This window comes from Protopterus annectens, chromosome 17.part0, assembly GCF_019279795.1.
Source record: "Protopterus annectens isolate FY-2018-M chromosome 17.part0, PAN1.0, whole genome shotgun sequence".
NCBI lineage: Eukaryota > Metazoa > Chordata > Ceratodontiformes > Protopteridae > Protopterus > Protopterus annectens.
This window is the reverse complement of record NC_056751.1, coordinates 126,158,385-126,184,722: the sequence shown is the minus strand read 5'-3', so window position 1 is coordinate 126,184,722 and position 26,338 is coordinate 126,158,385. Positions and strand designations below refer to the sequence as shown.

The 26,338-nt window shown below is 39.7% G+C and overlaps 1 protein-coding gene across 1 annotated transcript in view; it reads right to left on the bottom strand.

The window, feature by feature from the left end:
• The window catches only part of LOC122791800 (low-density lipoprotein receptor-related protein 2-like), a 1,119,352-nt gene that overhangs the window by 280,749 nt on the left and 812,265 nt on the right, over window positions 1–26,338 (bottom strand). Inside the window, exon 21 of the mRNA XM_044059752.1 lies at window positions 11,253–11,439. Coding sequence (XP_043915687.1) covers window positions 11,253–11,439 — 187 coding nt within the window. The remainder of the gene's footprint in view (window positions 1–11,252; window positions 11,440–26,338) is intronic.

The following is a 26,338-nucleotide window of genomic DNA, read 5'->3' as shown; positions in this document are numbered from 1 at the left end:
TTTGGCAAAAGCAGTGTGCATGCATAGGGGAATGGATGTGATTGAAATTATTGCAGCTTTGTTTGTGGACATTCACAATCAGTAGAGATATTCTATCAAAAAGGCATATTCAGCTGTGAACTGCATGCAAGGGGCTGAAACTGGAATTTAATGACTCAAGATCTGCGCAAGTATATTTCACAATATGTAAATTGCCCTTGCACATGCAAGTACATATCCCATAAAATCAAATGTGTGCTATTCAAGAACAAAAAATAACCATTTGTCATTTTTTAAATGATTTAAAGGTTTTACACATGTACTTAACCCAATTTTATATGGAAGACATACCTCAACTGTCCAGATTTTCGCAGCATGCCCAGATTTTTGCCTCATTTTTCATCTGTTCCTCATAAGATTGTTTTTCTGGCAAATCATTAAGGATTGAAGTCAATAAATAGACAAATTTGAGTTTCAAACTTCATATCCTTTAGAAAATGCCTGTTAACATAAATCCTGTTATTGTAGTAAGTTTATAAACGCAATGTTCATAGATGTTCATAGATTTGAACTAGGCATCTGCCCCTGTGGCCATTTTAAGCCTAGCCAATTACCGCATCTAAGAATCAAACCCCACACCTTATGTCTGTACACTTAACCATTTTACCAATGTTTAAAATCTGTCCTTATTTTTGAACCTTTGTCCCCATATTAGTTTTATGCTTGCTGTAGATTTCTTGTGTTAAGTTTATTTCAGTTTGATTACCGGGGAGGTCCACTGGGCTTTGGGGACCATTTTCAGTGGAGGCCCGGGGAGAAAAGCTCCACAAAAACAGTATTTATTACAGAAGAGTTAAGACCAAAAATAATTTACAAAGATTAAACAGGATTTTAAGAACAGTCTACAGTAGTACAATAATTTACAATGATTAACAGGATTTTACGAACAGTCTACAATAGTAATGTCCGAATGGCAAAACATAACAGACTATTAACATATTTAGTTAGGTTTCAGCACAAAAGAAAAGTGAAGTAAAATATTCTGGGATGAAGAAAGCAGGAGGAGATAACTTTAGTTGCACATGCAATTAGGAATATAGAATAGAAGAGGAGAAAAAGATGATCAGTCTAGGGTTACTTGGTACCCAATTCATCTAGTAAAGATAATAGATGAGTAGTTTATACAGCTAGTGTTTTAGGAGGGGTGAAAGTTTGAGAATGGGGGTTAGCCATTCTGAGAGTTGAGAGGTATGCTTCTATGTTTGTAAGAGCAATGATTAAAATCAGTCCCTGATTTCAGTCCTCTCTTCCATTATTTTGCCATGGTCCAGATTTCTTTCGTTAAGGGGTTGAGATGTATGACAGAAGAGGAGTACTATCATTTCATTATGAAAGCCTTAATGTGGAATCCATTTAATGTACTTTGTGTGCATTCAATGGATTTTAAAAATGGCAAGGAAAATGGAGGCTGGCTGAATAATTTTTTGAAAGTGGAAAGAAATTTGAAATGTTTGCAGATGCTAATTGTGCTACACACAGCCAAGTATTCAGGCCTTGACATTTCTATTCTTAATACAAGTCTGTCAGAAAAATTAACAGCAGATGGCAACAATTATATGCAGCAGATGGCAACAGTTATAGCATCTAGTCTACTCTAAACTGCATTTAATGCTCTGAATCCTGTTTTGTTTATGAAACCCTGATAAGTTTAACTGCTTAAGTGGTGACCAAGAAGCACACTTCGGTTAAGCAGGCAAAGGGAGAATGGAAAGGGTGAAGGGTCAGATCACAGGGTAATCTACTGCACAGCAGGAATAGCCTTAGTTTGCTGCTCTAAGGCACTAAACACTGCCCCCCCATCCCCGTTAAAGAACCTAGACACTGCCCCCCATTCAAGAATCTAGACATTGCCCCCAGCCCCATTCAAGAATCTAGACACTGCCCCCGAATCTCATTCTTGAATGCATGTGAATTCTCCCAGCATTTCAGGAATATTTTGTTGTGAAACAACCCTGTAATATGAAGAAAGTTTTAAAAAAGGAAACTGGTACCAGCCATCTGTTGAATGTGACCTTTCCACCATCATTCATTCACCAAAGCCAGGCAATGAGTCCATATCTCCTGGGTTGACCAAAATTATAAGATTAGAACATTGGCAATCACCACAATTAGTGTTTTAGGGAGCTTGCATTCTCCACATGGAAAGCCGTGCTCATCACCACAAGTTCAGTCAATACCAGGGCTGTTCAGTTGCAGATCACAAAGCCCTGCAGAGGGTGGAGAAGGTCACAGACTAACAGGCTCCAACTGTCCAGCGATACATGGTCTATTTAAAAGACATGTTGCTACAACAGGGCCACGAAAATGGCCAATGATCCTACACACCCTACCTATGGTCTCTTTACAAGCTTATTGTCTGGCAGACAATACCACAGTATACACTGTAAAACAACCAGGCTCGGGAACAGTTTCCTCCCACAGGTGATTAGTTTATTGAACTCTGGAAGCAATCTCAGGAATGTTAAGTCATTGACAATGTGAGTCAGTCAAAAAATTATGATGCAATAAATGATGCTCAGTTATTTGATTATGTCATGTTTTATTTTATTTTTACATTTGTTAACCAGGAAAGTCCAACTGGACACATCCATTTTCAGGGGAGGCCTGGGGAGAAAAGCTCCAATAGCATGTCAAAGAAATTACACTCATCAGAGATGTAGGTTCCATAGAAACAAGTTACGTATAGATTAACAATTCCTTTAGTAAAGTCAGCATACAGCATTCCAATAGTAGGGTTTATACAGAAAATAAAATGTAAAGAACATTTTTTTCGTCTTTCTAAAATTATAAGTACTCTCAATATTTTGTTACAGAAATAACCAGTGATTAAGCTATACAGCGAAAGGAATTAGGGGACCTTTAGTAGAATCCTTGAACATGGTACTGGTGCAAATTAACCTGGGGATTTGTATGAACAAAGCCAACTGTTTGAGAAGTGGGTTCTCAGGAGTTTCTTAAATTGAATAGTGGAGGTTTATCTGGCTAGGTAGTGAGTTCCAGATTTATCAAAATAAGTATGCAATAAATGTGTGCAATAATCACTCAGCTGCTAAAAACTGCAAACATGGTAATTTATAGTAATATGCAGTAAAATAACAGTCCAACTTAATGTTATGTATGCTGTGTTATGTAATTTGTATGTGTGTAATTGTCATCTCAGTATTGAGCCTGATGCATGCAATTTCATTTAGGTTACCCTTGTGGAGCATACCTCCCCCATCCATACAGAATTTCTCGGCATTTACTGGTTTTGAGGTACAAATAATGGGGTGCCATGAGTTTCTGCATGCCCCCATTAATTCTGGAATTTCCCAGCTCTTTTTAAAATGTTTTCAGCCTTTTGCTGACTCATGGCATGCAGAGGTGTGTGCGATGATGTCAGTTTCATAACTAGCCATCCAGCCTGTCGGAATTCAGCTCTGGGCTGAGTGACAAGTCTGTGGTTATGTTACGCCAGACGCCGGTTAGTACTAATGATGCAAAAAGGAAAAGCTTCTCACCATGAGTAGCGTCTTTTCTTCTAATGCATTACTGCAGCCAGTCAAACATGTACATCTTCATAAGGTGCAGGATGTCGTGACCTTAATTTTCCCCCTATGGTTTTCTCACTTTGTCTCGAGCATCCAGGAGCTATAGTTTGATTGTTCTTATCCATCAAAGCTGAAAAGATGTTACTGTGGTGAGTAACTTTTACTTCGAACCACGTGAATGAGAACAGCATGGATTAAGCTTCCATAAGTCTCCTAACACTAGCATTGGTTGGATTTTAAATCATTCCAAGAGAAGATTTCAAATTTCAAACTAAACATTAGTTGTCAGTAACTATACAACATGAATATGTTGAATAAGGAACAGCAAGCAGTTGCACATTTTTTTTTTGTCAGTGGTAGATTTTTTCAGTTGGTTCAGACATTGGTATGCAATTAAAGCATTTTAAGGCATTTTCTTTGCAATCTGTGAAAGACCTTCACAGTGGATGATAAACTGTCATCAAGACAACTGGAGTACATGACAAGATGCATTTTAAAAATTAAATCAAATATATCTACATATCTTTTTAAATGGTTCTCCATAAATGAGATTTGTAAAACAGACCTAGTTTCATCTGTACAAACACGTTTAACTAATGGATACCAAATTATACCAAATTATAAGATCTCCTAAACTCCACTTTTATTTTTCAAGTTTTAAAACTTGCTATACATCAGTTGCATATTATACTTTTTGCTCATTTTTTCTGGATGCGAAGAAACTAAGTCCTTCCTTGTTTCAATTGCAGTTTATTTATGTTGGATGCTAGATACATTTGTTGGAATACAGGAAATGTCTGCTTGCCATTTTTTGATAATGGCTGGTTATTAAGCATACTTCATAGGTGCCATTTTCTGCAGAATATTGAAGTAAATAGTACACAAATGGTGCCAGTATTTATATTTTGGTAATTTTGACCATTTGGTTTAGTGTCCTTTTGGTGTTTCACATTTGAATCCAGTATCATTACACTGAGGGATATTTTCTTTTCCTCAAAATTGCAGTTACTGCCGCTCTTTTTTTTTTTAAGATGCGTTTACTGGGAAAGCCCGACTTAGAACAAGCCAATTTTCACTGGAGGCCTGGGGAGAAATGCTCCAGACGCATGTCTTTGTGACATGGGAGGAAACCTGGAGCACCCAGAGAAAACCCATATGAATGCAGGGAGCCGAGGATATGCAGACTCCACACAAAAGGCACCCCCGGCTGAAAATCAAACTGGAGAACCTCTTGCTGTGAGGCAACAATGCTAACTGCTGCAGGGTGCACCACTGTGCCTCTTTATATAAACTTCATGTTAACTCTGCAGCATATGGTCTTACAGGAGATACAGCAGCCTATATAACAATTATGAATGCAATTAAAAAAACACTGGTGAGAAATCCTTCTGAAAAGTCATTCCAGCAAACTGGAAACATCTGCCCAAAGAAATGAGAGGAGACTAGCACTACCCAGTTTTCAGGACTACTCTTAAATTCATTCAAACAGCTGTAGCTGTTTCACAGATGCAGATTAGCAACTTCATTTTACAAGCCTAGATAGAACCATGACTAAATTCAGGTACAGGTCAGCTGTAAGATTCTCAAACAATTGTAGAGCATTCTCATGACAGACTCTCCATATTTTAATTTCAAGAATGAATTCCTCTTCAATTTTAAATTTCGAATCTTAAATTTTATGCATCTTAATTCATGTCAGATATACTGAACTGCAAGACATTTGAGTGAAAGTTGTCCTAAATAAGTTTCTCCTAATACAATCTTCTCCAAAGTATTTTTCAGTAATAGTAAATGTTGATTTTATGGCATCGATGCACAAGAAACTTGAACATAGTACTAGGTTATTTCAGTTGCAAATTATGCAGCCCTGGAGTGAAACAGCTTTGTATTTAACCTTTACAAACCTCTCCAAAATTATTCTCTCATTGTACTCATGTATTGTTATGTGCTTTTGTTATGACCATGTGTGTCTCATCTTAACTATGGATTGTGTTGTGACTGTAAAGTTTCACTTGATGCTTACCTGGTTAAACGTAAGTAAATAAAATACAATGGTATGTACACAAGTGCACTGCTTCCATGTTGCAGGGGGTGTTATGCTGGGGTGACTCAAACACGTTTTGTGAAACTGACAGCAAAAAACCCTACTACAACAGAAGATATTTAGATAATATTGACAGACTGTGAACCACATGCAGTGGCACAGAATAACACTCCTGTGAAACATGTTTGCACCTATCAAACTGGTATCCATTGTCCCTGAACAGAATTTATAAGCTTTACTTTCACTGACATCATTTTTAGTGAAGGCATGGGATTGTATTTGAAAGGTTTAATGGACGTATCATTTTGCATGCGCAGGGACGGAGCCATTAAAGTCTATGGGCACATTCCACACTGCTTCCACAATGATGTCACCAAGGGGTACAGTATTTTTTTGGTACATGGATTAATAACTTTTTAAAAATCTTTTATTAACAGTCCAATAATGATTGCTTGGGGATAGCAAAGTACTTGTAGGAGAATAACAAATGCAAGATGGTGGCTGCAGTGGAAGCAGGATCAAAAAAAGGAAAGGGATGATTGTATTTTAGTTTTGTAGTTTGCACAAGTTCAAAGCTTGATACAAGTTCAAATATTAATATAAATAAAACACTACTCTGTTTTAGTATTTCATAGGTAGGTACTAGGCTGTCGGCCCAAGGGCCTACGTATGCCTAGCCAACAAGGTTCCCTGGCTTACGCCACCCAAGAAAGTTATTTTCCTGTGCCCAGAAGTGATCCCCGGGGAGTATTTCCTATTTCCCATCCACAAGATTTTTCTTGAGTGCTAATGAAGAACTTTGCTCGACATAGATGGGTAGCCTGTTCCAGAGTATGGGAAGTCTCTGGGACAGGAATCTATCCCTCCAGCATGTCCTGTTTATTGTAGTGGCAAACTTTAGGTCCCTAGAGCATGTAGCTCAGAGGGATTGGGATTTCTTTAGGTGTAGCATGTCCAACAGATCTGGGTTTGACATAGCTTTATATGTTAGGCAGAGATCACCTCGGAGTAGGCGATATGCCACGGAGTAAAGCTGGAGTTTACTGAGGCGGTCAGTGTAGGGCATTTGAGGCCAGTAATCCTCTGAGGTACTTCTGTGGCCTTTCCAGCTACTGCAGATGTCTTGAGGTACATTCCAAAATGGACGTTGTACTCTATTAATGGGTACAATGTGTGTCAAGTAGAGGGGAACAATAACTCCTTTTTCCCTGGATGAGAACCCTTTTATGATGGTGTGCCACGTAGGACTTCCTGACTATTGTGGCGATGCGACTATCAAAGGAGGGACTACTGTCCACCTGGGTCCGAAGGTCTCATCACACATTTGGTGTTAAGTAGATTGCTGCCTATGTGGTAGTTCATGGGTACAGAGTTTTTACCTAAGGGGACAACACTGCACTTTTTGGCATTGAGCTTGAGGCCATGGCTCTGACACTAGGCATCTGTCTCAGCGAGGCTCTTCTGTAGGATGTCCACATCATTTGGGGACTTAACTATGGCTCTTAGTTTGCAGTCATCTGCAAACTTCATTAGCCAGAGGCCTTCTTTTTGTTAGCCTGTACTTCAGAGAAGTAGATATCAAACAGCAGAGGTCCCAGGACGGAACCCTGTGGTACTCCACTTGTCACTGCTTTGAGGTCAGATTTGAGTCTGCAACTTTTACATTGTGGGCTCTGTCAGTGAGCCAGTTGGCAATCCATCTTGTGATGTAGGGATTTATACCTAGTTTAGTGAGTTTAGCTATAATTCCAGAATGGCGGATGGTGTCGAAAAGCCTTGGTGAGGTCAAGATAGGCTGTGTGAACCACCTTACCCTCATCTACAGCTTTGGTGACTGCCTCAAAGTCGATCAGGTTCGGGAGGCATGATCTGCCTTTCACAAACCCTAACTGGGTGGGATCCAGAGTTTGGAGGTTACCAATGCTTTTATGAGTTCCATGATGATATGTTCCATGGCCTTGCAGACCAGGCTCGTCAGGCTAATAGGTCGATAGTTCCCGGGATGAGTGGTGGCTCCCCCTTTTGTTGAGTAGAATAACTGTTGCTGTGCAACATTCAGTGGGCACAAAGCCTGATGTGAGGCTATTATTGAACATGGTGCTTAAGTGGGGAGCCAGTTCATTCTGAAGTTAGTGTAAGACACAGCCTGGGATGTTGTCTGGTCCCATGGATGCAGTGTTTTTGGCTTTAGAGAGAGTGCCCATGGATGCAGTGTTTTTGGCTTTAGAGAGAGTGCAGCTTTTACATGTGTAATTGTGATTACAGGGACTCTGCATTCTTCCTGTATAGATATGGGCCCTTTAGGGGGTGGGGGGGGGGTAAAGTTAGCACTGAACCTATCTGCCAGGATGCTGGCAATATCAGTTGGTTCTGTAATTTTCGTGCCGTTGTGCTGTAACTCTGCAGATCTGGGTGTTGCCATAGAGATTATTGACATAGCTACAGAATGCTTGTGGTTGTCCTTAGAACTAGTGGCAATTTTGTTTTTGTAGCTAGCGTTGGGGGATCGTCTAAGGGATCTCAGCTTTACTGAGGCTAACTCGTGGGATTTTATTCTCTTTTGCAACAGTTTCTTCCTTCTGTTGTACAGTTTGTTTATTACAGGGGACCACCAGACTGGCTTTTTTTTTTTTTGGAGGATCGAATCTTGGTTCTGTTTGGGATAGGATGATCCATGCACTCGTAACTGCTTATAGAGTGCATTTGTGTAGGATTCAGCAACTGTAACTGTATTGTCCCTCTGCAGGGGTGTCATGAAGTTCACCACTTTAGTCTTAAGCATGAAGTTGGCTTTGGAGAAATTTTTTACCATGGTTTCCTTAATGGGGGGTGGGGGCGGGATGTGGATATCAAGGGTGATTAGCTTATGGTCGGATCGGACCGAGGAGTTGACTTCATGTGTGGAACACCAATCACTCATGTTGGTAATGACTAGGTCTAGGATATTGTTGCCCCTGATGGGGGTGTGGATAAGTTAATCCAGGGCATTGGAGTTTATGAATTCCAGAAAGCGTTGAGCTAATGAGTTGGTACACAAGTAGTTTTTTCCCAGTTAATGGTGGGATAGTTGAAGTCACCCATTATTAGGGTGTTTGGTTGAACCCCGATATCTTCCAGTATATCAAGAAAAGAGTGGGAATCCTGGGGCATGGTGGGGGATCTGTAGCAAGCTACAATTTGGATTGCAGTTTTGCCCAGAGTTAGTTGCACTTGCATAACCTCGGATGCATTATGCTGAGCAACTAGCCTGGAGGTGTGGATATCCTTAATGAATATAAACACACCTCCGCCTTTGGTGTTTCGGTCCAGGTTACATGGCCGAAAAGTGTGGTATGAGTTATAGCCTGGTAGTGCAGGGGTGCTCTCTGGAGTCTTGAACCAGGTCTCAGTCACTGCACAGACATCGATGTTCTCCATTTTAAGGAGTGCCTCGAGTGAGTGCATTTTGAGATTTAGACTTCTAGCATAGAGTAGCATTACCTTCAGTTTTTGCTTGCCTGCTCCTGTTATGGTGGTGAATTTATTTGAGCCTTACTCAAAAAAGGCTCTATATGGGCAGCAAGAGCCTTAGCCAGTATCCAGAATCCTAAGAAAAACCGGTGCAGGCCATCTGTGGCAAAGCATCGTGGTCTGTCGACCATGTCATCCCAAGCACACAGATACTGGATCCCCTTAGAATGACACCAGAAGCTTCGCCAATTGAAGTCAATCATTTTGTCCTTGTACTGCGGGTATCATTCTGGGTGATGGCAGAATGCTACTCAAGGCTAGGGTCATACCTGCCTGGGCTACAAGATTGGAGAGCTCTTCCATGTCTCGTAGTCCAGGGAGGTACGTCTCAGGTCACATCAACATGGACAAAGACAGTCATATTTGTACTTGTTGTGGAGTGACCTGACTGTGTGGGGTTATGTGGCAGACCCTGGCACCTGACAGGCAGCTGACAGTAACCTTCTCCTTGTTTAGCCTGGTGAGTGGGACATCAGTGTTCCTGAATATAGAGTCACCTATGACTAGCATATTGGGTACGTTGTTTTGCCTTATTGGCTGTGGTTGAATGGCACACTGAGTCTATGGGCCGTGTGTCATTTGGGTTGTGTTGGTGGATGGAGGTTGCTTGCATTTCTGCTTTGGAGGTTTCTGTTGCTTAGACAGATTGAGAGCCTCCGCAAATGTTTTTGTGTTACTATGTGTGGATTTTGGTGGTGTAGATTTAGTGAGACTATGAGTGTGGTGCAAATGTTTACCTTCTCCTCATGACTGTCAAGTTCAGTCTTGGTTGGAGAGAGCTTTACCTCCAGTTTGGCTAGGTAAGTGCATCTCTCAGGTTGTGGTGTTGGGTGGTAGGAGGAGAGGGTTGTCTGTGTACATGAGGCAATTTCTACATTGCCCTAAGATGCCCAGATTCATCAGATAGACAGGAGAGAACACTGGGAGCTGACCCTTGGACATGCCTGAATAAAAAAAATATTTTCCTCTAGATAAGTGAGGAGAGAAGGGGAAAGGGAGTGCAGTTGAAGTAAAATTTATCTAAGAGTGGCTATATCTTCTGGGTCAGAATATGTGATATTCACTGTTAGAAGCAATGAGCAGAGGCAAGGTTTCTAACATGGAAAAGACTTTGCAGTGGTCCTTTGCTTGGGTGACAATTTTTAACTCTTACCTGGCTTTGGTTGATTTTATAATAGTCCAGAGTTCCAGGTCAAGTTTAGCAAGAGCTTTTTCATCTTAATTTAAAATGTTATGACAGAAGTTTAAAACCCATTACAAACCCAACTGAAAAAGCTGGTGAAGGTTAGAGGCTTGTTTTGCAAACAACCTGTGCATGCAAGCTTTTAGCTCCACTCAGTGGAATTAATTTAGCCTGTACTCATGTTATAACTACAAACCAGTGAAGACAAAGCAGCCTTGAAAGCCTTCATTTCTGGAATATTTCTAATTTTTCATGATTTTATCAAACATTCAACATACTTGAGCTTTAGGTTCATACGTAGGTACTAGGCTATCTGCCTGAGGGCATTTATAAGCCTAGCCAGTGTGTGTCGGCTTTCCCCTCCCCATTGATTAACTGATCCTCTCATGCAGAGCCAATGAAGTGATCCCAGGGGTGTATTTTCTGTTACCTATCCACTCTTCAAGGTTTCTCTTGAAGAGTGTTAGTGAGGGGCTCTGCCTGATGTAATTTAGAATTTTGTTCCAAAGCATGTGGAGTCTGACAGGAATCTGCCCCTCCAGCATATTTATTGTTGTGGCGAGGCTTAGCTCACTACAGCTCGTGACTCGCAGTGACTTGGATTTCTTTAGGTGGAGCATGTCCATCAATTCTGAGTTGGACATGGCTTTGTAAAGTCAGGCAGAGACCACCTCTGAGTAAGCAATATGCCACTTCCATTCACTAGAGGGCATTTTGTAAATTGAGTTGGAACAAACTAAGTGGCTTATCAAGCCAAACATTTAACTGATCATGTTTCAAAAATAGGAAAAATAGTCAGTCCACCGTGTTAGTACAACTCTGGCATGAGCACAATGAGAATGTACAACTTTACAGTTCTGCGCAGGGAGTGCCATACAAAACACCTTTATTCCAAAAAAAAAAAAGTCACAGATTCTTCAGAAACAGAGCACTGTACTCCACTTACCCATTGCCTTGCATCTGTGACCGTCAGGCTCCAACTGATACCCAGGATGGCAGCCACAGCTGTAGGTCCCAAGTTTATTAACACAGTTTTGACTGCAGGGTTTTACTTCAAGCTCTTTACACTCATCTAGGTCAATACAGAACTGGCCATCCAAATCTAGTTTATAGCCATGCTGACATGTGCATCTCTGTAAAAAAGCAGACAAGATATCATGTTAAGTACATCAGGGCTTCAATAACTGCTTACTGGGTGACAAAAACTGATTTCATATACAACCCAGGAGAGGTACACAAATGCTCTACCTAACTTTTCTTAAAGTATGAAAAATGTACACCCCTATTACAATGCTATTATTGGATGAAAAACCTCTTGTAGTATTAGTACCATTAACCAGCCTAAATTAATGGCTGCAGATGACAGGACTGCCTTTATAAAAGTGAACATGCATGTTAAGGGATTACTGGTCTATTTTAATGTATGGTTAAATAATTTTCATGCAAAGCATGTTAGCCATTTGGAATTATTGTATAAACAGGTTAAAATTTTTCCATTTAAAACCAACAAATCATCCTCCAAGTTGTGCCCTCTCTTCAAAACACCAACTCCATTACAGAACTACCAAAAGAAAGCAAAAATTCAAATTATTTACTTAAACAATGCAGTCTTAATACAGTTTATTTTTAAATAGTGGATGCATAACCATATATATGGTAGGTGGTTCTTCCACCTCCCAAACGGCTTCATTTTGGTCCTAATAAATGTGTCCATTTCTGGGATGTCTTTGCCTAAGAAATCTCAGAGTACCATCACAGAACTACAGCTTTAGAAGATATTCATACTACATGCTATGAGAATGGCTTACTAGACTAAGTGCCATGTCAGATGTGTTCATTAAACCAAAGGCATCCACAAGATGCCAAGCCAAACCCAGTAAAAAGATGGACTGTGGACTCTCTTCACAGTTTTGTTACAAGTGTGTAAAGTTCTTTTCTTTATATAAACTATACCCATTTCCCTTCAAAAATGATGCCTTTCCAGAACAAAAACATCACTGATCCCCCCTCCCATTTTCTGGCACATCTACCGCAGTATGCTTTGTTACTGCACATTAGGTTGGAATGGTCACTATTAATCAGGAAAGTCTCCCTGCAATGGAGCTTCATGGTTTATGGTTACATTCAGGCCAATAAAGCCAAACCTCACTAGGACACGTATTTGGGCTTTTTTATTAACCTCCTCAGCACAGCATAAGTGGACAGTTTGTCTATGCATCAGAAAAGTAGGCTCTTTAAATCTAGTTGATACTCAAAATCAAGGTGCCTGCAAAATATCCCAAACAGTAAAAGGGCCAAAACATGCATGCCCACAGCTAGTGGCATTCAGCTTTATTGGCTTAATGTTAGCCATAAAAACTTAAGTAAAACAGTCATGACATTCAGAAGCCATGTAGCTGAAACACTGTCCTTAAGGGGTCATTTGTATATATCCCTATGGACCTCCATTATAGGAGGCTTAATGCATTACACTGAAAACTCTAGCTTGGCTGAGTTTTTCTTGCAGTTTTACTGAATTTACTGAATGGTTTGACCTTTTTACCCTTTGATTTTTTTATATACACACTATATACATGGTTCTCTAATATACACATGTATATAATTACATATAGATACATATATACACACAAGAGTGTGTGTGTAAAAAAGCGATTCATCAAATTACAAGAAGAGTTGGAGAGAAAGCATTGCTGTACAAGTGATAAAGTACTTGGGTTAAAGGGGAGAAAATGAAATGGGAGCAAGCAACTTTTCAGTCCCACATATTAGCTAGCAAGTACGGCTGATGCAAACAGCCAAACAAGCTTAGTAAACCCAAAAATAAAGAGGCCAACACCACAAGGACAGAAAAAGTTGTAATTAATTATATCACATTCCAGACCAGTTTCGGCATGTAGCCTTCATCAGGGATATCTACTTTAAATACACTCAAGTGTCCAATTTACTATGACATCACTTCCCCCCCCAAAAAACTGGTACAAAAAGAAAAATGAGATGAATACATCACATTTTGTCATTGGGACCTGGTGTGAACAACCCCCCTAATTTAATAATCCATTTCCTAAATAGAGTGCCATCCTGTTTTAAAGGATCTATTACCCATGACCTTATCATTGCAAAAGTAAACCTAGCTGATGTATGTACTTGAAAATGTCTGTATAAAAGTTTTGTAATTCTTTGGTTACGCATGTCACAAAGATGATCAGACATGCAGCAGCACGATGATCTCAACATCTGCCCTGCATAAAAGGCAGAAGTGCAACTTACCAGATATACCACCCACTTCGACCCACAATTAGCATAACTTATATAAAAAAATTAACTTGTGTTTCTGCTAGTGAATTGTTTTGTCTTATTCATGTGTTTGCAGAATACACAATGTCCACAACAATATGAACCAACAAGCCCATCTCCTGTGATTCTAAGTTGTTGACCTTCCTGACCCCCCCCCCCGTGGATTTTCTTAAAATGAGCAAAATAAGATCAAGTTTTTCCCTTTCCGAAAGAGAGAACAGACAGGTAAAATGGAGCCCAGTTCTTCATTAGATAAGAATATTCCAATGTTTCTGAATTACATCTCAAACCCATATTTCTGCCATATGTAGTCACCATTCTGATAGTCTAACCCTTCTCTATGCTGTTTAGATTTATACTGCAACAGTTCAGATCTTTGTTGATTAGTAGACAATCGCTAGCTCCAATGACATCACTCCCTCTATATCCCCTATCAAAAAATCTGCTAGTAGGATCTTGCTTAAAGATATTGAGATAATCAGAACAAGTTCTTCTGATGCTCAGAAATTGAGACTTTGGGATATTCCCGATAGTATGCCTAGGATGTAGGCTAGATGCATACAAGTTGTTAAATTGTGGGCATTTTCTGCATACTGAGGTACGTAATGTGTGATCTGGTAAACGCAAGATCCTAATGTCAAGATAATCAATTTCTTCTCTACTATATGTTACAGTAAATTACCCTACTTGTTTTCATTAATGTATTCCACAAATTCCATAAGATAGTCAATATTTCCTCGCCATACCAGCCAACAATCATCCAGGAATAGTCTCCATATGTCAATCTCTGGCAAAAAAATGTTATGGGCACCATTGTAAATATGTTCTTCTATGTAACCCATGAACAAATCGGCATAAATAGGGGCAAAAGATGCCCCCATAGCTGTACATTGGGTTTGCCAATAACATTCACCCTCGAAATAGAAGACGTTTTTAGTTGAGAAGTGTTCCGTCAAACATAAGTAATGTGTTAAATCCTGCAGTGTAAAGTTCAACCCTGTTAAGCCAGTATTCAAAAGGCTTGCAAGCCTGCCCAATGGGGGATACTGGTATAAAGAAACTTGACATCTAAAGTGCACATCAACCAATTGGGAGTCAGACACTATCTGTAAGAATTCGGTAGTATCTGATTCTAGCTCTAGTGTATGGCAGTAGTGGCTGTAAATATTGAGTCAAGAACATGGATAGTGGCTCCGTGAGAACCAATTCCAGACACGATCGGTCTTCCAGGGGGCTGATTAAGATCTTTGTGAATTTTAGGTAAGAGATATAGGTATTGCTTACCAGGTTCCTTTACTGTAAGTAGTCGTCTAACAGTTTCACAAATTCTTTCATCCACCGCTTTTTCCAAAGTCATCAATTACTTTCTTAAAATTCGGGGGAGTGATGTACTCAATGATAGGTCTGAGGGTAAATACAGTGGAACAGTTCCCCCCTTGGACATAGAAGCCATACCCCTTGCTTATTAGTTGAATATAGGACTACTACTTTAAGACATGGTGGTTTAAAGCCAGGTTGCCATCTACATGTCCACAAATCCCAAACTACTGGCTTCTCCTCTTAGGATTGTTTTCATCAATGAGGTAGTTTCTAGGGCGGCCAGCTTAAACTGTACTGTTATGCACTCGGGATGGAGTTTTAAGCTGCAGTCCTTTCCTTTAGGATGTTAAGTGTCCGGGGGGGGGGGGGATTCTATAACTGCATGTTTGCGATTTGCAAACTCTGCCAACCAGAGACCCTCGACACTGACCTCGACGTCCAAGTAGAAGATGCCAAAGATAAGCGGACCAATGGAGCCCTGAGGGACTCCTAGTGATCAGCCTGTGTGTGGAGTCTCATATCCTGAAATCCTGGGTCAGGAAAGCCAACTACCTATCCAGTGCATTATAGAGAGGTTTATGCCCAATTGCATGAGATTGTTTACAATGCCTAAGTGGTGTATTGTATCACGTCTTGGACAAAGTAGGCTTTATGTACCATTTTGCTTTGGTGGGCTTCTTAAAGTCCACCAGGGTGAGTTGGCATAATCTGACCTTAATGAAACCCATGGGTTGGAACAGTTTCTGAAGGCTTCCTATGTAATTTTCATAATACTTTCCATGGCTTTGGATACGAGACTAGTCAGTCTGATGGGTCTGCAGTTCCTAGGGACCAGTGATGACCCAAGCCCTTGTTGAAAGCAATGACAGTTGCAGTACCCCATTCGTGAGGCACAAAGCTTGTCTGGAGGCTACAGTTAGTGAGTTCAGTGGTCCCAATAAGGTCATGTTGCAGGTTATTTAGGAGGCATCCTGGGATATTATTGGGGCCTGTTGATGCAGTGTTCTTGCCTTTAGACAGCATATTTAGTGCCTGCTCCCTAGTGTTAGTTGGGAAAAGTTGTTTGAAATTGGGGAAAGTTATGTTTGAAGTTATTTCCCAAAGGGTTTGCTGGGGGAGAGGGGTAAAATTAGAATTTAATCAGTCAGGCAGCAGGTGTGCTACATCTTCCAGCTTTGTGTATGTGGCTCTAATTAAATCAGTTTTGCACAGAGTAATACCTTTGAAGTTTTGAACAGTTAAAGTTGCGAGATTGTGCCTGGGAGACTCGCTCTTATCTGCTTTGGTAGAATTAAATTTGCCCTCTTGTTTGGACTGATTTTTTATCCCTCTGGGAGTTGGGCTTCTACATTTTAGCAATGGAGTTTTTTTACTGTATAGTGTTTATTTTTGGATTCCACCAGGGTGATTTGTTTTGTTTGTTCTGGGCTTTTTACTGTTGTGCTTCAGTTGTCTATGCATCTATGAACATGATTGTACAGGTTTTGTGAACATTTCCACAGAGAAATACTGTGTTCTCTGGGGATTTTTTTTGGGGGGGGGCATGGAACTTCAGTTCTTCACTTAAGTTAGCCTTAGAAAAGTTCCTAAATGTTGCATGGTTTGCCATGGTCAGTTATTTCAAGAGAGACCCCCTTATGGTCTGACCTTATCAAATAGGACAATACACTGGGATGGGTACTCCCCAAATCTGTGAGGAGCTGCAGTATGTTTGCACCTTTAATAGAGTATATGGACCATTTGGCCCAAGGGCTCATCAATCCCAGCATCCTCTGGGCCTGCAAGCTTGGGTTATGCAAATTCCCAGTTTATAGAAGGGGTGGTTAAAGTTACTCATGAATACAGTATTGTGTTGAATGATGAGAATCTCCAATACGTATGTGCTATGAGTTTCATGGGATACAGAGAGCGACATAGCTTGCAAAGATATATGGGAATGCCAATGGTAATTTAGACATGGTGAATTCAAGTGTCTCACCCTGTTTGACTAGCCCTGATGTGCTTGTAGACTGACCCCTCCACATGTCCGGCTTAACGTGTTGAAGGTATTGTATCACTACAGGTTTAAACTGTAACTAGAGAGCTTAGAAGACGTGCAGTTTCCTGTTTAAGCTGCTGTCATTAAGCAGAAATGCATTTAGATTCCTTTGAGTTTCTTTTGCTATGTTGGAAGATTGGTCAGCTTGACATAGTCTAAAAAGCACTCTGGGGAGGAGAATGTTACATTTGAAAGCCTAGAGGGGGCAGGTGCAGACAATCCTTGGCAAAGCAATGTGGTCCGTTGACCATATCCTTGCCAGGCTGACAGATATTATAACCCATTGGAAAGGGATCAGAAGCCAAGCCAGTTAATCTGCTCATATTGTGGCATCACTGGTGAAGGTAGAATACTGTTCAATGCTAGGCTCATACCAGCCTGGGACAGAGTCAGAGCTCTATAATTTCTCCTCGTAGTCCAGGGAGGTACATCTCAGGTAATTTACAGTCACATGGATTATGACAGTTGTATTGGTACTTGCGGTTCAATGCCTTAAGTGCACGAGTGATTTGGCAAATCCTGGCCCTTTGATAGGCAACTGACCAATATGAATTCAGCCTGGCAAACTGGACATCTGTGTCTCAAAATGGAGCCTATGACTGAAGTATTGGGCAGTGTGTTTGTAAGCTTTGTAGTCCAAGTTCTATATGGTGTGGCTGTACGTGTTTTGGTTGAGTGCTTTTTGGGTTTACTGTGGATAATTGTACGCTTAACTGGGAGGTTTCTGGATTTAGGAAAATTACTTTTAAGTGCCTCAGTTTATATTCGTCTACATGTTAAGTACATACTGTGTGTTGTGGGTGTGGTGTGTGCATCACTGACAGCCTAATTATTTTGAGTGCATGTGAGTCTTGCCTCCAAGGACTGTGTAAATGCATACAATTATTTTAATTTCTCCAAGGATTAGTTGGTTGCCAGTGAACATAACTGTCACATTCTCTCAGGATGCACTTGTCCACCAGACTTGTCAAAGTTGGGAAGGTGCATATCCAGGATTTCTGGTCCTTTTTAGGTCAACTAAGGGGTGGTACTAGAGGGGTTTCCAACATGCCAGCCTGGGAGTTTTTGAGGCTAGAACAAAATCTATGCAAGATTAAATTCAGTGCAGTGTTGCTCTGAAAACAAAGCAGTTCTTTGCGCAACAGTTACTGGAAAAGATTCAAATGTAGTTTTATTGGGAAATTTTAATTTCTAAGTGCCTGTATCTATACAAGGTATACAGGCAATGAAAATGGAGTAAAGTGACTACATAATAAAAAACTCACCAAGACTCAGTAATTTTGAGCTCTGATAAATCAGGCTTATCCTTTACTACTACAAGAAAAGCAGTACCAAGCAGTCTTAATGGAAAAAAAAAACACTGTAGTTAGACAAAAGTGAAAAGCTAACAACCCAAAACTAGCTGCAACACTTGTAAGGTGATTTCAAGGCAGACAAGTCAACAGATCTGAACACAATTTCAAAATAAACCAGCAGCAAGGTCAATGAAAAGCAAAAGCACTTTACTGTGCTAAAATGAATAAAATCAAAAACACGGTAGCAGTACACAACTGCAGTATTTCAAACGGAGGCATTTATCTTAGACCAGATGGCACTACATTCAAGCCAAATGCTGAGAACTGGCAAGACCACCAAAGAAAGCTCTATGGGAGTGATCCAAGAGCTGTGTCAGTGCCAAATTGGAACAGGCAATTAAAAACCAAGAATAAATAGCCCTCTGGCCTATAAACCTCCTTGCGAGATTTTCAACTTGGACAGACCAGGCTACTTTTTGCTGCCAAAAGAAAAGCAGTCCCAAATTTTAATGAAAATATTTGCACTGCAGTTAGCTAGTGTGTTTGATATCTGTCCGTATAAAAATTCTACAGATCTATTGCTAAATTTGGTATCGATAAATCCTGCAGATAACATGACTTTCTGCATTTGAATTCTAAATGCACATACAACAGAGCAATGTGGAGTGTTGCAAGTGTAGTGCCCACATTTTTTTTCCATAGCTGACTTTTCTCCACTTGTTCATGCTAGAGTTGTACTAAAACAGTGGACTATTTCCTGAAATGGTGTTCTTAATGTTCCATGCAGTTTTTACACTTATCACAGCTTATGGTTAACTGGCATTCACCTTTGCATATCTAAAGCCGCCAGTTCTCAGCATAATAGTCCCTGGATTTATATTCTAGAACTAAAATGCATGTGGACTGAATTCTGCTGTTGCATGACTTTGCAGGAACACTGCAGAGCCAGTTTCAGGCTGTTTACTTCAACTGCACAGCTGTGATGAGTTTGGTGAGAAGCACATCTTTCATTACCCTGTTAGTTTGCAAACATACTAGCATATCTGACTACAGTATATTTAATATTAGGGTAAGCTTATTGTGCTTCGGACGCTTCAAATAATGTCTGCGTTTGAATTCTAAATGGCTGATGCAGAACAATGCAGTGCGTTGCAGGATTAGTGCCCACTTTTTACATTGCTGCCTTCTCCCCTCGGCTTTTATGCATAACTAGATTCTTTTGCTGCCTAGGTCAACATGTACATCTACAATACTTTGGTAATATGTAGATTTCCTGAAAACCTCCTTAGGCAGAATCTGAAAGTGACTGTCAGACAGACCTGGACTATAGCAAGCATGCAAAACTTGCAGCATTGAGATGTAACCAGTTTACTTGAAAACTCTGGAGATTAAAAGTTGCGATAAATTGTTAAACTGTGTTTTCAGTTTTTTCTTAAGCTGACAAAACAAGCTTTGGAAACATTTCTCCAGTATATAAACAAGAATAAGGATTCATTGGTCTGAGTCAACATTTTGCCAACCTGCAGTGAAAATGGACTATTTTCTCTGTAGACTAAAATCCTGAACAGTTTGGTTTTGCCAGAACACCCAAGATGCAAAATTACTGAACTGCCTATCCAGTCTATTAAAAGGCCTCAAAAACTTCCTACAGGAAGAAACAATTATATTTTAGGGTAATTAAATTTGCACACTTAAGTGGAATGCATTAATAGCCATGTAACCCCAAAGGTCTGATGGGGCCAAATGTTTAATTTATCACTACCCTTTAAATTTAACATGACATACAAACCCTTCAGCCAAAGCTGACTTGCTCTTTAAAAGTAGCCGAATAAAAAGAGAACCACCAAATGGGTAAAGTACCACCTCACAATGTCAAAGACAGTCCAAATAAAAAATATGGTACTCCATGACAATCTAAGCAGACTCACAGTATAAAATTCAAAACTCCTTTACTTGTGTTCTAATAAAGGATTTTTGAATTTTATACTGTGGGTCAGCTTTGATTGTCATGGAGTACCATACTTTCTTATTTGGAGACTCTAAAAATAGACCGATGTAACATCTGCAGTTTCAAAATGGAAGGGTATTGCTGTTATGAAAGACCAGCAGCATTTCCAGACAGAGGATATGTAGCAAGAATAAGAAATGAGGAAATAATTGCTTGCACAAGTATCAAATCTACAAAAAATGTAAGGCCCTTAATACAACAAAAAGAAAAAACATTGTGGATGAAAATATTAGTACCCCTAGAAAGTGAGAGGTTTTTAAAAGAAACATGAACAAAGAAAAGAAAATACCCGTCAGTGCAATAATTTATGGAAAAAGCCAAAACCAATTAATGCAGAAAGATCAGCTTTAAAGTACTGGGCAAAGACACCCAGATGACAAATTTCACAATACAGTAAGATCACAAAGGAAGAATGTAAAAAAAACTTAGCAAAGGAGAAATTAAGCAATCAGATTTTAAAGTGACAGGCCATATGCCAAGTGAAGGGTTTAGTGCGGAAACTCCAACACAGGCAGGCAGTGTTGCAACAAGATGCAATCAAGACCACCTATAAAGAAGCAGCAGGCAGAGCAGGATGCATCTTGTAGAGGTCACATGATGCTCTGGAGCCTCCTGTAGTCCAGTTGAAGTTGCACAGTAGGGGGATGGGCAGGAAACCATGGGAACTCAACAGGTAATGTTGCAGCATGATGGGCTAATGGGTCTCCACATAAAGGGTCAGCAAATGAAGCAGGATGATGTCCTGGAACCATCTGTAGAAGACATGAAATGTATCAAGATACTCAGTCCAGATGAGTAATTTAAGGGATGACCTACTTGATTTAATAGGGATGGGCATCAAGATTGGTAAACAGAAATGTAAATTGGCCCCCATAATATCAGAAAACTTACAGATGAACACATTATCAAATTACGAGAAATTCATGTGATACTACAGAAACAAATAGTATATACCCTGCAGCTAAATTAAGAAAATGTTACTACAAAAATATGGACCAAAGGAAGGGAAGTAGAATGCCACAATGACAGCACTGAACAGAGGAAACTATGAAGCAACTACGACCATCAACATTAGGATGCAGAAAAGGGAACAGATCAAATATCCACATAAAGGTAGATGTGGTAAAAGCAACAGCAAGCCACGATTTATCATACTATTTCCAGCAAAACTAAGAAATACCACCACAAACAGAAAATCATAGGTGTGCATAAATAAAGAAAAGGTACAAATAAGTAATTCACTGGTTACCCAAAGGCTTTAAAAACAGAAATGAAAAGGCAAAGGGAATAGAACCACCACCAAAAGAAGAAATAGGTCCATTTTGGAGAAGTATTTATGAAGATCCATTTGAACATAAAGGTGGCTAGCAAATTACAAGAAACAGTAAGGAGCTCATATCTACATCATTTGAAGTGGGATGAACAGCCTAAGAAAAGCTGTCTGGATGCAGTACCCAACTTTTGGCTAAATTTATTAACATCTCTTTATAAATATTTTGCTCCTAATGAGAGTTATCTGTATGCGCATCTCGACCAGACAACCTGTTTAACAGGATAAAATACTCAGAGAACCCGCAACCCATCCTAAAAATTATAAGGCAACTAACCTACTTCCAACAATATACATAAATTATATACTGGAACGGATTCAGACCAATTATAGCAATCTAGAAAAATCAATTATGGCAATAGAACAAATGTAATAGTCATGAAACAAAGGATCAGTTATTGTTAAAGCCATAACAGAGCTGTTAAAAAGGGAAAGAATCCAAGTATACCATGGATTACAAAAAAGATGATGAAAGCACCCCACATTCATGGGTAATGGAATACTTACAAATGTAGAAGATGTACCCTACTATCACATTCTAACAAAGCTTTGACTGACTGGCCCTCAAAGTATTGTGTCAGTTGGAAAAAAAAGGCTTCATGCTTACCAAATGACAAACACTGCATACCAAGACTGCATATCCCTCACCATGCCTCTCAAAACATTACATTCGGCTTTGTCCAGTTAAGTCAAAGGTTAAAAAATAGGCACAATTTTTAACTATTGCTCTTTTAAACTTATACTGAAAGGTACACTATGAAAAGACTTTTGCACTGGGGATTGAGTAAACATTACAATACAGAAGTAGCAGAGTGACATTGGAAATGAACCACAAAGCATTATAGACTGTTTACATCATGTGGTCATCACCAATTACCAACATTCCAAAAAACAGATGGAAGAAAACCAGATACAGTAATACAAGAAAAAGTATCAGTGCTAATCGAAATTAGCCCAGCCAGCAATTAATGTCTTGAATAAAGATGCACAGTCTGTGGAATACTAAGATATGCAAAAGCAGAAATGAGAGCAATGTGGAAGACATTTTTGCATTTGACCCAGAATGTCAAATTAGGCATATAACCTCTTCAGTGGAAGCCCAAAAAGTTTAGTAACTTAAGGTTTGTGAACTGTAACATTACAAAAACTAGGTTTAGGCACCACTAAAACTCCAGATTAATAGCTGATGTATTTGATTAGCCTACAATGGTCCTCTGAAGTAGAAACTTTCACTCCGATTGGACTTGCTACATTTTAGAACCAGTACCTGAAAAGCAGTCAAGAGTACCAAATGGGGCCCTGAAGTTATATAGGGGGCTAATGTTTGTGCAGTCAGCCCCTACAAGCTGCTGACAGTGGGAAATAATGTTAGCTTTCCACTCTGATCAGCTTACAGCAGATGCGATAACCACACCTCTTGGCAGAATACACGTTATACCATTTTACACGTTAAAATCAGTTCCCACCACTCAGTCATCTATTTCAAAGTTTACCGCCTTGCCCAGATTGTATTTTTTTCAAGTATATAGGAATCTGTGCAGTGGCAAAGACTATACCCTCATGTAGTCCTGCCTTTACAAAAAGGCCTGCAGTTAGACTCATTTTAAATACCCCATCTTATCAGGAAGATCAGTTTCATCACATGAAAAAGGAATGAAATGTCATTTATGTGCAAAATATAACTGATCAAGCCTAAAGCATACTTCATTTGAGATAAATTTATATAGGAGTGTTTGCACCCAAAATAAAATTTAAACTGGCTTCTAGAACTACACTAGCCTTTCAGGGGTTGTACCTTGCTCTGTCAATGTGAGATTGACTATCTTTGATGTGTCTTTCGGCTTTTCCCGGTTAGGGGTCGCCACAGCAGAACTCCAGTCCGCTAATGATTGGCAGTACATTTTTACGTGCAGAGTTGCCGGCCCTGATGCACAAACTTCAACGAAGGTACACCCATTCACGCACATCTCCACACAGACTACGCTCTAGCTGAGAATCGAACAGGACGATTACTGTGAGGTGACAATGCTACCACAGCATGAAACATCTGGATATTCATACAATATTCTGTAAACACCCCAATCCAGTCTTGTGATTCATGGCCAATATCTCAGCTCAGTGGATACATATGAAACAACTGACTTTATACCTAGCTTTCTGCAAACTAAACTCCAAGTTGCAAGCATATGACTTGCCCTGCAGCCAGTATGGTTATTCCATGTTTATTGGACAGTTTATCTTCCCCTCACAAGCTGGATATTAAAATTCCATCACATTGTCTGCATATAGAATGGTGTCACTTGCTCATTCTGAGATTCCATGGTTAAATGCCTACATACAAGATAGCATTTAACTTTTAATATTTACAATGATCATGTCAAAAGGGAATTTTTGTTGCATAGTTTGTATGCTTTAGAACTGCCCTCATCTAATTTTGAGCATAAATGGTGTTCCATTTTTCTGAAATATTCACCTGCAGTAGATACTAGGGTTAATATTCACTCAAATATTTAAATATTTCAAGTTTCTAAAGTATACAAAACATCTACAAGTATTAAGCCAAGGAAGAAAGCAAACATTCTTAATGCACTACACTAATTATGGATAGTTACAGTTCTCAAAAAATGAAATTCAGGAATTGCCCATTAAAGTTTCGAGTCTTACCATGATGTCTTTATAAATATTTCTAGTATCCCTCAGGAATTACCCATTAAAATTTCCAGTCTTACTATATATATTTTACATACACACATTACACAGTTGATATAAAAAGTGAACATGCCCCCGTTGCCAGGTTTTTGTGATATAAAAAGTGAGACCGCAATAAATCATTTCAAAACTTTCCCCACATTTAATGTGATCTGTAGCCTGTACAATTTAATTGAAAAACAAATCTGTTAAGGGAAAAATAAAAATGTACAATAAGCTGGTTGCATAAGTGCACACCCTTAAAATACTATGTTGAAGCACCTTTTGATTTAATTACAACATTGTCTTCTTGGGTACACACCTACCATCAATTATAGAGACTCTGATAAACACAAATAAAGTCCAGCTGTCCTAGTAGGATTTTCCTGACATTTACTCAGTTGCCTGCTACAGCAAAAGCCATGGCTCGCAGAGAGCTTACAAAGCAAAGGGATCTCATTGTTGAAATCAAGTGGAGAAAATATGGGACAACAATGACATTGCAAAGAACTGGACGTCCCTCCAAAATTGATGAAAAGTCAATCTGGTCAAGGAGGATGCCAACAGATCTACAGCAACACTGAAGGAGATGCAGGAATTTCTGGCAAGAACTGGTTGTGTACTACATGTGAATCTCCTGTACTCTCCCTATGCCTGGGCCATGGGGTAGGTTTGGCAAGACGAAAGCCTTTTCTTACACAGAGAAACATCCAGGCCCTGCTAAAATTTGCAAAATTCATAGTCTCCCCAAAGCATTTGAGAAAATGAATTATGGTCTGAACTTTTGGCCACAATTACAAAAGGTACATTTGGTGCAAAAACACCACTTTGCATCACCAAACTGACACCATCCTCTTGGTGAAGCATGGTGGAGGCAGTATCATGTGTTGGGGTTTGCTTTTCTTTAGCTGGTATTGGGGCTTTAGTCAAAGTGGACGGAATTATGAACAGTTCCAAATACTGATCACTTTTGGCCCAAAACCTTCAGGTGTCTGCTAGAAAGCTGAAGATGAAGAGGAATTTAACCTTTCAACAAAACAATCACCCCAAGCATACATGCAAATCAACAAAAGAATGGCTTCACCAGAAGAAAAACGTTTTGGAATGGCCCAGCCAGAGCCCAGACCCAAATCCAATAGAAAATCTGTGGGTGACCTGAAGTCTGCGCACAAGAGATGCCCTAGCAATCTAACAGATTTGGAGCACTTCTGCAAGTAAGAGTGAGCAAATATTGCCAAGTCAAGATGTGCCATGTTGATAGATTCCTACCCAAGAAGGCTGAACTGTAAAAAGGTGCTTCAAAGTATTAGTTTAAGGGTGTGCACACTTATGCAACCAGCTTGTTGTACATTTTTTCATATTTTTCCCCTAGCAGATTTATTTTTCAATTGAATTGTACAGATTATATGTCACATAAAAGGTGGGAAAAGTTTTGAAATTTACTGTCCTCTATCACAAAACTATTTTAACAGGGGTGTGTAAACTTTTTATAACCACTGTACACACGTGCAAAACTAAAGCAGATGGTGTACACAAAGTTAACAGTATAAGTAGTAATTGAACAGAGGTTATGAAGTGCTCTGGTCCAAGATGCTAAATTCAAAGAAAAAGTAATGTTTTCCCAACATTCAGTCTAGATTCAAGACTTAGGATCATAGATGCTGGCATTCCCCCCAAAAAACACTGAACAAATCAGGGTCCTATATAATCACCTTCACTAGGTGACTGTTGAATGTTTAACAGTCCTAAAAATTGTAAAGTGTAAACAGTGGGAGAGACTAGCTTAGGATGAAGCATACCAGTGCATTTATCACAAAGGTGCAGTGAGTTTAGACTTAAGTAGCAGGGTAATAGGCTGCCTTCAGAACAGTGGAAAATGATAGTTTCAGAAGTCACTGCTGCACTTTAGAGACACAGAGAGAGCGAGACAGAGAGAGCGAGACAGAGAGACAGAGAGAGAGAGCGAGACACAGAGCGCGAGAGAGAGAGCGAGACACAGAGCGCGAGAGAGAGAGCGAGACACAGAGCGCGAGAGAGAGAGCGAGACACAGAGCGCGAG